General features: G+C 46.6%; 2 protein-coding genes across 7 annotated transcripts in view; one reads left to right on the top strand and one right to left on the bottom strand.

The window, feature by feature from the left end:
• Positions 1-13,447, top strand: part of LOC120052780 (catenin alpha-2-like) — a 654,154-nt gene that overhangs the window by 440,358 nt on the left and 200,349 nt on the right. The window lies entirely within an intron of this gene.
• Positions 6,603-8,186, bottom strand: lrrtm1 (leucine rich repeat transmembrane neuronal 1). The gene has a single exon (XM_038999901.1). It carries the CDS (start codon positions 8,184-8,186, stop codon positions 6,603-6,605), a length of 1,584 nt encoding a protein of 527 aa, XP_038855829.1.

Below are 13,447 nucleotides of genomic sequence, written 5' to 3'. Positions count from 1 at the left end.
TGGGGCCAACATTTATGACACCCCCCTGACCGTTATTACACTCCTGTGTATCGTTCCTACTACAGTAGTTATAGTAGTGGAACATCTATTATCTCTCAGGGGGAAATTTGCTTTACAGCAGAATCACCCATTAAAACACAGCAGAAGTTACACAAGAAGTAAGACACAATGTACACAATGAGCCACACAAGGCCTATGATGTGACCCTGTTGGTTGGGGTTTGTGTTACCAGATAGCTATTGCCCCTGAACTGTATGAATGACCCTGTCGTTCAAGGTGTTGCGCTGTGTTAGTTAGATGGGTTGTCTATGACGTTTACATTAACACTGTCGTTCAAGGTGTCCAGCCACACTAGTTATATACGGTTTTCTCTGCTACCACACGGCAAGCGGTACCGGAGCGCGAAGTCTAGGACCAAAAGGCTCCTCAACAGCTTCTACCCCCAAGACATTAGACTGCTGAACAATTCATAAAAATTGCCACCGGACAATTTACGTTGACCACTGCTGCTACTCGCTGTTTGTTTGTTACCTATGCATAGTCACTTCGAGCCCACCTACATGTACAGATGACCTCAACTAGCCTGTACCCCTGCACACTGACTCGGTACCGGTGCCCCCTGTATATAGCCTCGTTATTGTTATTGTGTTACTTTTTATTATAGCCTACTTGGTAAATATTTTCTTCTTCAACTGCACTGTTGGTTAAGGGCTTGTGAGTAAACCTTTCACAGTAAAGTCTACACTTGTTGTATTCGGCACATGTGACAAATACAGTTTGATTTGATTCGTGGGTTGTCTATGACATTTTCATGACCATGTCGTTTAAGGTGTTGCAGTTTTTACATTTTAGTCATTTGGCAGACGCTCTTCTCCAGAGCGACTATCCAGTAGTGAGTGGATCCATTTTTCATACTGGTCCCCTGTGGGATTCGAACCCACAACCCTGGTGTTGCAAGCGCCATGCCCCACGTTAGTATGTGTTAGCCAGATGTATTGTCTATGACATTTACGTGACCCTGTCGTTTAAGGTATTGTTGTGTGTGTGTGTTATAAGTGTTATCCATATATGTCATGTGATGTATGGGTCTGTGTTAGCCGGATGGGACAGCCACCACACTGTGTTTAACGTGATCTACGCTAGCTGTTAGCTGTGTTGTGTTTATCGTGATCTACGCTAGCTGTTAGCTGTGTTTAACGTGATCTACGCTAGCTGTTAGCTGTGATGTGCTGTGTTTTACGCTAGCTGTTAGCTGTGCTGTGTTTAACGTGATCTACGCTAGCTGTTAGCTGTGCTGTTTTTAACATGATCTATGCTAGCTGTTAGCTGTGCTGTGTTTAACATGATATACGGTAGCTGTTAGCTGTGCTGTGTTTAATGTGATCTATGCTAGCTGTTACCTGTGCTGTGTTTAACGTGATAAACGGTAGCTGTTAGCTGTGCTGTGTTTAACGTGATCTACGCTAGCTGTTAGCTGTGCTGTGCTTAACGTGATCTACGCTAGCTGTTAGTTGTGCTTTGTTTAACTTATTCTATGTTAGCTGTGCCATGTTTAACTTGATCTACGCTAGCGGTTAGCTGTGCTGTGTTTAAAGTGATCTACGCTAGCTGTTAGCTGTGCTGTGTTTAACGTGATCTACGCTAGCTGTTAGCTGTGCTGTGTTTAACGTGATCTACGCTAGCTGTTAGCTGTGCTGTGTTTAACGTGATCTACGCTAGCTGTTAGCTGTGCTGTGTGTTGAGCTCTGCTGGGTCTCTGTCTGCTCTGAGAGGTGTGGGGGAGCCTTTAGAGTTGGCCCGTGTCATTCCTGTTCACACATAGTAACATCCTGCAGTCTGTCACACACATGCACACACGCGCACACACACACGCACACGCACACACACACACACACACACACACACACACACACACACACACACACACACACACACACACACACACACACACACACACACACACACACACACACACATAGCTTGGAGACAGGAGTTTCAAAACCTGTTAAACAAGTGCATTACCCAATCACCACACATCCCTCCATACCCCTCTCCTCTGCTTTTCAACACAGCTGTGCTCTCCGACGTACAGAAACCATTGTCACGCTTCTTCGTACGATTTCCATTTCAAACAGAGCCAATATCAAACTTTATCCCCCACCGAAACACTCCCAACCCCAGATACGATGCGAGCGGAATCGGGCCAATCCGCACCTTTCTGTCTCTTCTCCTCCATCACCATGGCTAATTAGCTGCCATATCAATAAACCATTATTATTTCCTTCTCGCCCTCCCATAGACAGTCAATAGCCATAGCATGAACATGTAAAAAAAAATGTCAAAAGAGTATGTAATCGGTAATCAGAGGATCATCAGGGAAGCGAGTCCATTTGGTAAACCAGTCACCTGTGTTAGTATTGATTTTGCTCAGTGTCATCAATCAGGTTGTTAATAATGGGAGGTCATAGGAGAGTGATAAGCCCTGTTGGGGGCGATGACCCCTTTGTCTGAGACGATCAACAAACACCTGCAGGTTCCTCCAAACAGTGTGTGTGTGTGTGAGAGAGAGAGAGAGAGAGAGAGAGAGAGAGAGGGAGAGAGAGAGAGGGGGAAGAGAGAGGGGGAAGAGAGAGAGAGAGACTTAAGGACAACTCTTTCAAATATGCAGACCCCTTTCCCTGTCCCTCCCTACCTCCTGTCCCCCCATTGTGTGTTAGAAAGACTGACACAAAATGGAGATGCCAACAGTAGCCTGTGCGTCAAGGCATCATCGAATATTTATACAAATAAATCAGGACAACGCAGCCTAAATATAGGCCCAGCAGTTTGCATGATTTGAGGGACTATCAGTCAAGAAAATGAATAAGACCGAATTTAAGAGAATAAGATGATAAGCAAATGACTGTCAGTATATTGCACATCTCACATCTCACTATGCTGTGTCTCTTTGCCCTGCTCTGCTCGGCTGTATCGGTCGGTGGCTAGCCTACTTAGCATACAGATGTCATGCCTAGTTATGATTCACGGCCATTTTGGATTTCAAAGTGGGCTGCCCGGTCGGGAGATATCATGAATACGAAGTAGATCATGAATCTGAAATGGCAAATTCCGCTGCTGTTGTCGCCGGTTGTTGTTTTTCTCTTGAGCGGCTCCACACTCAAAAAAAAGACTGCACATTTTAGTTGAGTTATTGCTCCCGTCTTGTTGCCTTTTTGGTTTTTCTCCTGGTCTCTGTGAAACGCCTCGTATGGTAGATATCAGCATAGATGTAGGTTGGTACTGTACAGTTTACGCATGGCACTGTATATACACAAGAGTTGAGTGTACATGATCATGTTTAACGGCAACCATTCACCCATGGGGCCTACAGATGTAGTGTCTTAATTTGATCACCTCGTTGCAGGAGAACTTTCCTGCAATGCAGGAAATGTAAAACTTGTAGTGGATTTGAGGTTTAAAAAATGTAATTGAATGTAATAATTCACATTTCCTGTTGCTGCAGGATTATTTTCTTGCTGTAGCACACTGGCTCAAATGAAGATACTACATCTGTAGACAGGCTATAGTTCAGCCTTTAGCTAAACAGTAGAGGCTTGTACAGCCTATAGAAAAGGCTGAATGGAAAAAAATCTGAGAACCTTTCTAGTTAGCGTTTGAGAATATCCCAGCTTTGCAACTATACATTTATATTAAAGTGAAGGTATCACAATATGCATAAGGTACATCGACAGTGTTACATACTGTATGTCATTGGTTAGTTTGAATGTGTCTGTCTGTTTGCTGTTTGCGTCAAGGAAGGTGGTTGGAATGCAGTGATTATTTGATTTCATGTTAGAGACATCATCATTTGTCCTCCCGGTAGATACAGCATGTTATTAGGTTTTTGTGTCACGCTACTGTAACTCTGCAACATCACTCCAACAACACACCCCCATCACACACATACTCTACACTCAGTTGAGCCATTTACACACACACACACACACACTAACAACTGTATAGATCTGCCTATTTTTGCCACTGTACAAATGTATGTGGAGTAGGACATACACACACTCAGTCTTGCATAACCAACATTGTGGGGACACACAATTCAGTCCCATTCAAAATCCTATTTTCCCTAACCCGAAATCTAACCCTAACCTTAACCCCAAAACCTAACATTAACCCTAAACCTAACATGAACCCAAACACTAGCTCCTAAACCTAACCCTAATTCTAATCCTAACACTAATTCTAACCTTAACCCTACACCCCCTAGAAATAGCATGGTTAGTTTACTGTTCTTGTTGGGACTTCACGTCCACACACACACACACACACCCTATGGCTGAACTCCATGATGATAACAGCCTATTTGTCCCGATGCTGAGTGATTGCGATTGTGGAATGATGGAGACCTGATGTTGCTGCTGCTGCTGCATTCTGCCTAGGAACACAGTGTACTACTTCCACACACACACACACACACACACACACACACACACACACACACACACACACACACACACACACACACACACACACACACACACACACACACACACACACACACACACACACACAGGCTTACACCTCAGACACTACTCTCAATTTACTGATTGCAGTCACACACACAGCAATATACAATCCAACTCATACAATCACACACACTTGAACATACACACACCACGCGTATGCATGCAATCATAATGTGACACTGTGCAGAAGCTCAGAGTCTAGTGTCTTTTCTCCCTCCCTCTTTCCCGCCTTCCTTCCCTCTCTCCCTCCTTCCTTCCTTTCCTGGTGATGTTAGGACACTAGAGAGCAGCCTACACCTTCTTTCTGCCGCCTCCGCAATCACTCCTCTCCTCAGCTATCACTCATTTCTCTCCCCCTAGCAGCACCTACATGTCGATTGTCGACTGGTGCTAGAAACCAAACCCCTCAGTCAACGCATCTCTCACTCACACAATGAGGAACAAACAGAGAGAAAAATATCCCCAAAATAGCCTTGTATTGAAAGAACAAATGTTTCAACATTACACGCAAAACATAGGCAGGAAATCCATCGGCCGCGGGCATGTGTCATGTCATGTGTTACCGATGTCTCTTTTAAAGAAAGATATTTTAGAATATTTGTTCAATATTTTTAGAACATTTTTTTCCTATATTTTAGAATTGGTTTTGATTCGAATAGTGTCGGGCTAGGCGTTCTCTTCCTCCTTTCGATGTGTCCCACGCGGTGAAAGGAAGGCATAGCTCTAGCAATGACAGCCAAGCAGCAGTGATGGAGGAAAAGCAGCGCTTTACAGATCTCTCGGACCCTGATGATCTCTCTCTCTCTCGCTCTGCTTCTGCCTGTGTCGTCCGTGTGGACGTTTTGGACAACACACACATTTGATCATGTGAAAATACGCCACCTGATTAGAAAGTGTCAGATCCATTTTAATCTGGAAAGGGTAGAGGAGAGGGAGGGGAAGTGGGAAGGCGGGGGGGGGGGGGGGGGGGGGGGGGGGGATTCGGGGGAAGCAACCACAACATCTATAGCGAGCCAGCACATTGAATGCCCCCCTCACTCACAAATAGGGAGTGAGGGATCAAGAAAAGATCTGGTATTCCTATTGGAGAGGGTTTAACATTTGAAATGAAGTACGGCTAGGTTACCCCTCTGGCCCCTTGTCTTTTCCCCCAACTAGACATACTGCAGTAGGCACGCCAGACAAAATGCTCTCTCTCTCTTCCTACCACCAGCATGAGCACTGCATCTCTTTTCATAATCCACCCCTCTCCCAAAGGTTCCTTACAACACAAGGGCTTTACTGTGAATAGCAATTCATTTATTTAAACATGGTATTTTTTTGTTGTTGTTGTAGTTTACAAAAGAAATAGGATAGCATCTCTAGCATCTTTTTTTTTCTCCCACTCTTGCTTTTTTAAACATATTTTACACAGAATTGACCATCTTTAATCTTTTTTTTAATAATCCAACTTTGCATTATTGTTGTATTTTTTGTTGTTGTTGTCGTCGTCGTCGTATTACCACAATAAAAATGCTGTGTTTATGGCTGGCCAGTATGTCCCCAGTTGGTCTTTAGACAATAGCAGAATATCCTGAAGTAAGAAAGACTCATTTAAAGCTGAAATAATATCCACTCCTGGTGTAGAGAAGAAGAAGAAGAAGAAGAAGACGAAGAAGATGAAACCATTGGTGCCTACAAACATAATATTCCATCTCTGGTGATTCTGTGTCAAGTCAACAGGCACAATAGAGTCTGGTCTCCATAGTGTCCATAGAGGCCCTTCAGATCCACAGCAATTAATCCACGGTCTCAGTCAGTCCTCCCTCTTTCTCCTCCACAGTAGGGGGGCGAGCAGCACAGTGTGACACAGTGTAAATAGTGTCCATAGCAGGATCCCTGGTTCAAACCTCACTTATACAACCCCAACCCACCCAATATATCTCATATATCCAAAAAGGGTCTCCGTGGTAGTCCATATTATCCACACAAACACACGTAAACACACACATATCCATACACACACACACACACACACACACACACACACACACACACACACACACACACACACACACACACACACACACACAAAGGGTCGGGTCAGACCTCACACTCCCGGGAGGGCTGCTGCTGGCAGGTGCAGGAGCCATACTCGTTGATGATGACCAGGGCCCCCTCGATGTGGTTGGGCTTGTAGTCGACGTAGTACTCCGGCGTGGACATGGTGGCCATCTGCTGCATGCTCTGCTTCTGCTTCTGCTTGCGCCGATGGCTGCTGAAGCACTGGCGCACCTGCCGCACGCCCGCCGGGAAACACTTCCAGGTCACGTAGAGCATCAGCACCACGATGAGGAAGGAGAAGATGAGTGCCATGGTGCCCGTCACCACCTTGTGGATCTGCATGGTGCTGTCTATGTCGTCGAGGTTAGCCACGGTCACGGTGAAGGAATTGGTGACCACTGCGCCGCCCTCGGCGGCTGGCGGATCGTAGGGGTTGGCCGTGGGGCCTCCCCGGGCCTGGTCCTTGGTGGTGTAGCCGGGGTACCATCCCGTGGTCGTGGTGGCCTGGTCGATGCCGTCCTCGCACAGCTGGAAGGCGTAGACGGCGTCCAGTACGTCCTCGCCCTGCGCCACGTCCGGGCTGGAACACAGTAGCTGGCTGTCCCGCTGGCCCCGGAAGGCGCTCAGCCACTGGGCCAGGGCGCACACGTTGCGGCTGCATTCCCACTCATTGCCTGCCAAAGTGATGCTGCCCAGGGATGACCATGAATCCAGGATGCGCTGCTCTACGGCCGTCAGCCGGTTGGCGTCCAGCATGAGGGCCTTGAGGTTGGGCACGCTCTCAAAGACGTGTGGCTCGATGTATGCGATCTCATTGGCCGACAGGTCAATCTTCTCCAGGAAGGGCCAGGTCCAGTCCAGGGTGCTGACCACAATGGTGGCCCGGTTGCTGCGCATGTAGAGCGTGCGCAGCGAGATGAGGCGGGGGAAGTGGGCCAGGTTGACTTTGACCAGCTCATTGTGCTCCAGGTGCAGCTCGGTGAGCTTGAAGAGCCCGGCGAAGGAGTTCCGCGCTAGGCTCTGAAGCTGGTTGTAGCCCAGGTCCAGGAACTGCATGCTCCGGCAGTCCTGGAAGATCCTCACTGGGATAAACTTGAGGGCGTTGTAGCGCAAATGCAAATTGGTTAGCTTCCTCAGGCCGTGGAACAGGTCGGGTTCCAGCGCCTGCAGCCTGTTGTACGATAGGTCTAGGATGCGCAGATTGGGGAGGGGCCTGAAGGTGCCGTTGGGCAGGCTCTCGATATGGTTGGTGCTCAGGTCGAGCTCCTTGACCCGGCGCAGCCTGTCGAAGGTGCCCTCCTCCACCACGTCGATGTTGTTATGATCCAAGTAGAGCCAGGTGAGCTGCGACAGGCCAGCGAAGTGGCCCTCGCGCAGCTCCGTCAGGTTGTTCTCGCGCATGGACAGGCCCAGTGCGCTGCTCAGGTTGCGTGGAACGTCGGTGAGATTGAGCCCCTCGCAGTAGAGCAGCTTGCTGTCGCAGCGGCATAGACGGGGGCAGACGCCCTCCACCGATGGGACCATTTTGAGCATGATGCCCAGCGAGCAGCAAAGCAACAGTATCAACCCAGGGGGCTTCCTCAGGGGCCACTTTAGGTACAAGCCTATTAGAAGGAAATCCATCAGCCTGAAAATCCTCGGATAGATCCGCAGAGAAAATGTCCATTGGAATCGTTCCGGTATTATTCTGTCATGGTTCACATCGTAATTTGTAATCTCTCCCCGGCAGGAAACCAGCTCTTGTATTTTTTTTGTATTCCTTTCCTTGTAGTGAATTGTGTTGTGCGTGTGTGTTTTTCTCCCCAAGGTATTTACTTATAGAAAGGAAGAGGAATCCAGTGTGGGGGGAAAAAAGAAAAGAACAGGGGAGAGGGATAAAGGGCAAGTCACTTTGCTCATGTTAGATATCAGGGGGCAAGATGCGAGCAGAGGCGGGTAAAAAATGCTTTCTTCACCGAGCGATCACGTATGAAAGGAATCCTACTCACCCCTATCCAGAGACGGACATCCCCTATTCAGCGACTTCCTTTGTGCCCGCACTAATTATGTGTGAATCTAAAAAAGGACCCCAGTGTGGTACAAATTTCCCCCCCCCCTCTCGTCCTTTTCAGCCAGAATAACAGATCCTGGCAGGCTTACAATGTCTTAGTTCTCCTCGTGTGAAAGAAGCCAGAAAAGACCCAAGGATTCCAAGTGGATGCTGGTTAGGAAGTGTAAGTTCCCTGCTCAGCTGCATGCATGAGTGCCGTGCCTCCTCGCTCTCTCTCTCGCTCGCTCTCTCCCTCCTGCTCCTCTGCAGTCACTACTGCTGCGATGATCCGAAGAGGAGAACAGAGGAAAAAGCAAGCCAACCAAGAAAGGAGAGGAAAAGACTAACTCAAAACTCTCTCTCTATTTTTTTTCTTCTTACCCCCTCTCGATAAAGACTGGGGGCAGATCTGTCAACACAAATTACCGTCCGTCACTTGAAGCGATCGCTGACCTGCACGGCTTAAATCCAGTCAACTCTGTCATTATTATTTTAGTGACCGACCAGCGTGCTTCAGAAAATATGTATTGGAAGGATAAGGATGGGTAATGCCAGGGTCTCTCTCTTCTCTCTTTCTCTCTCTGTTTCCCCCTTAGTTTTTTTCTACTTTCTTTTTAGTATCCTTCTTTTAGATCCCCTCTTATCTCCTGTGAGAAGCCCCTTGACTTCTGCGTCCTCCTGTCTTTTGGGTTCTGTTCATATCCACTTGTGTTGTTAGTGGTGTTTTTCCCTGGTCGGCTGGAGGGAGTTTGCTGGTGGAGGCTGAGAGGCTGAGGAGGCAGAGGCGGTGTGTGACAGGGATGGAGAGGAGAGGCAGAGCACTCTTCACTTCGATCCCTCGCTTGCAGCAGACTAGTGTACTGGCAGAGCATGCAGAGGCACCGTCTGTTCACTGAGTGTCGTAAGCCACTCACAATTCAGACTGGCCTCTCTCTCTCTCTCTCTCTCTCTCTCTCTCTCTCTCTCTCTCTCTCTCTCTCTCTCTCGAGCTTGTTCATTCACTCACTCACTCTCTCTCCCTCTACCCTCCACCTTCTTCTCTCTCTCTCTCTCTCTCTCTCTCTCTCTCTCTCTCTCTCTCTCTCTCTCTCTCTCTCTCTCTCTCTCTCTCTCTCTCTCTCTCTCTCTCTCTCTCTCTCTCTCTCTCTCTCTCTCTCTCTCTCTCTCTCTCTCTCTCTCTCTCTCTCTCTCTCTCTCTCTCTCTCTCTCTCTCTCTCGCTCGATTTTTCTCAGTGTTTGAAACATTTCCATATTCAAAAGGGGCCGGGCTTAAAACTGGGGCTTTATTGAAGCACAGAATCAGAATCTCTCTCTCGCTCTCTCTCTCACCCTCCCAGTAATGAATTGAAACAAGCCATCTACAATATCTGCTTCTTCTCTTCTTGTAGAATCCAGTCTCCCTCATTATTGCTGATTAATATTCCACTAATGATTGAAAGGATGTTCTATATGCATTCTATCCCTCCGGCTGAGAAATGTGCCAAACTCCTGGCTGAACCAATGGGGCTGATGCTGCATAATTACATAACAATGCAGATGCCATAACAATAATGATAAGATTTATGATTTGTGATCGAACCAATGTTATTATATGCAGGGATTATACAAACTTATTCACACATGTAATGGTAATTTATGCAGCTGTACAGTTTATAGTGTCTCGTTTGAATATGGTGTACAGTGACTTCGGAAAGTATTCAGACCCTGTGATTTTTTTTCACATTTTGTTATGTTACAGACTTATTCTAAAATGGATTAAATAAATAAAAATCCTCAGCAATCTACACACAATAGCCCATAATGACAAAGCGAAAACAGGTTTGTAGGATTTTTTGCAATTGTATTAAATATAAAAACAGAAATACCTTATTTATATAAGTATTCAGACCCTTTGCTATGAGATTTGAAATTGTGCTCAGGTGCATCCTGTTTCCATTGATCATCCTTGAGATGTTTCTACAAATTTATTGGAGTCTATCTGTGGTAAATTCAATTGATTGGACATGATTTGGAAAGGCACGAACTTGTCTGGGGAAGGGCACCGAAAAATGTCTGCAGCTTTGAAGGACCCCAAGACCACAGTGGCCTCCATCATTCTTAAATGGAAGAAGTTTGGAACCAGCTTCCTAGAGCTGGCCGCAAGGTCAAACTGAGCAATCGGGGGAGAATGGCCTTGGTCAGGCAACTAAAGGCAACTCTAGGAAACTAAAGATTCTCAGACCATGAGAAACACGATTCTCTGGTCTGATGAAACCAAGATTGAACTATTTGGCCTGAATGCCAAACGTCACGTCTGGAGGAAACCGGGCACCATCCCTACGGTGAAGCATGGTGGTGGCAGAATCATGCTGTGGGGATGTTTTTCAGCGGCACGGATTGGGATCGGGATCGAGGCAAAGATGAACAGAGCAAAGTGCAGAGAGATCCTTGATGAAAACCTGCTCCAGAGCGGTCAGGACCTCAGACTGGGGCATAGGTTCACCTTCCAATAGGACAATGACCCTAAGCACACAGCCAAGACAACACAGGAGTGGCTTCGGGACAAGTCTCTGAATGTCCTTGAGTGGCCCAGCCAGAGCCCGGACTTGATCAACATCTCTGGAGAGACCTGAAAATAGCTGTGCAGCAACGCTCCACATCCAACCTGACAGAGCTTGAGAGGATCTGCAGAGAAGAATGGGAGAAACTCGCCAATTACAGGTGTGCCAAGCTTGTAGCATCATATCCAAGAAGACTCAAGGCTGTAATCGCTGCCAAAGGTGCTTCAACCAAGTACTGAGTAAAGGGTCTGAATACCCATGTAAATGTATTATGTCATAAAAAAAAAAGAATAATTATACATTTGCAAAAAAAATTATAAACCTGTTTTTGTTATGTAATTTGGGGTATTGTGTGTAGATTGATGAGGGAAAAGGCAATTTATTCCATTTAAGAATAAGGCTGTAACGTAACAAAATGTGGGAAAAGTCAAGGGGTCTGAATACTTACTAAATGCACTATATATGGCAGCATTACCTTACATTACCCTGCTATGGATGCTTCTGTTTGTGACCAAACCAACCAGCGAATTACCCCAGTTGGTGTAAACATTTTATGTCCGTTTTTTTCTTCCTTTTTTTCTTTAGAAGAGCAGAAGTGCAATGACCACGGCATGGTGAGAGTATGGTTCCCATATGTCATGGGTGTTTGCTCTACGACTCTACGATTCACACACTGTGATTCAGCTCTTTGCATGGATATATCCTAGCTTTAATTTCCTTGTCCATTGAACCGAAAAGAGTCAAACCAAACTAGATCAAGTAAATCTGCATTTGATAACACTGAATGCTGACTGCCGTGTCTCTTTCATCACGGTTGTTTGAGGACTCGGCTGTCCAGTGTGAGTACAGATTTGATCTGTTGCCACTTAGAGACGGACAGTGTAACATAGTTTTTTCCTCTCAGGACGTCGACCACGCTCCCAGCTCCTAGGGTTCCCTGGTTCACAGACCCCGTCCGTCTTTCCCAGCCCTTGTCATCTCACTCCCGTTAAATTCCAAAGTCAATGAGCTGTGACAAATCTGACGATTTGGTCCCTTACATGACGTAATCATGCCATCGCTCTCCCTCCCTCCCTCCCTCCTTTCTGACAGCAGACATAACTTTTACATCATGCCTCCTTGCTGGGCGTTCTGCTGTGAAATAAAGGATTTAATCAGGAAGTAAAAAGTGCTATGTCGGCCCTGACTCGTCTGGTAATTGTCTGTCTACACAGAAGACCAGGGAAACATCGTCAGCAGCTAGCGAGGGTTACTATACCAGGGCTCGTATTCATAAAGTGTCTAATAAAGAATGGTGATCTAGGATCAGTTTTGCCTTTTTTTTTATCATAATGAAGATGATTATATGGACAGGGGGGACCTGATCCTAGATCTGCACTCCTACTCTGAAACTCTAAATGAGTAGTTGTCTAAGGAAAGCCATCAACAGTTCCTAGACCTGGGTTTACTAGTTATAGGAAAGTTAGACGGCGACAGAGAACCTGCTCTCACCTTTGCTTTACCTCTGCTGTCACTCATTTGTCATTCATAATTAAGTAACCGATTTAACTGACATTCACGATTGACATATTCACACTGCAGCTATTCCGACCAAGATTAGCCAATTTGAAGGAGCAGCGTCGTGCTGTTTTGAGCTCTGAATGCCAAAGACTTATCTTGAGTACTCGTTAATGATGCTCCACCGAAACATGTTCCTTCGCTTCTTACGTTTTTTTTTTTTTGTTGCCGTTTTCACGCCTCGAGAGTGGTGCCTCTGCAAAGCTTTCACAGTGGGACGAGACATATAACGCGCCGGGAGGGGAGAAATGAACCTATGGAATGTGGACGACGTCTCCCAGGCAGATGTATCTCTCTCCTGCTCGTCTACCTCAGCCCATTTCTCTTCAGCCCCGTAACGGATGGATGGCTGCACCGGCTAATGAGTCGGTAGCGCCGTAATGACTTAACACAGCAAACAGGAGATAGGAGTAACCGGGCCATCCGTTTTAGACTTTTTAAGAGGTTGTGGATGTGGAGAGAGCAGACACATGGGCACGTGCACGGACATGCACACACAACCATGCATGCACCTATACACAAGCACACACAATCCTATTAAAGATGGGCGGTGGGGGCAGATAGGCATCTCGACTCGTCTGAACGATAACCTTCATTTGTTCCTTCAAACCACGCCGTTGATTCTTCTGGTGGGGTTGACTCGACTAGAGGGAGGATAGCGGCGTTGGGGGAAACGAGGGCATTACCCTACCCTCCCCTTCTATTTTGATTCATGAACATTCAAAGACACCAAGACGGTTTTCTGTGTCATTTAGGAA

This window comes from Salvelinus namaycush, chromosome 8 (genome assembly GCF_016432855.1).
Source record: "Salvelinus namaycush isolate Seneca chromosome 8, SaNama_1.0, whole genome shotgun sequence".
Taxonomy (NCBI): Eukaryota; Metazoa; Chordata; class Actinopteri; order Salmoniformes; family Salmonidae; genus Salvelinus; species Salvelinus namaycush.
The sequence above is the reverse complement of the archived record's forward strand: the minus strand, read 5'-3'. Positions and strand labels throughout refer to the sequence as shown.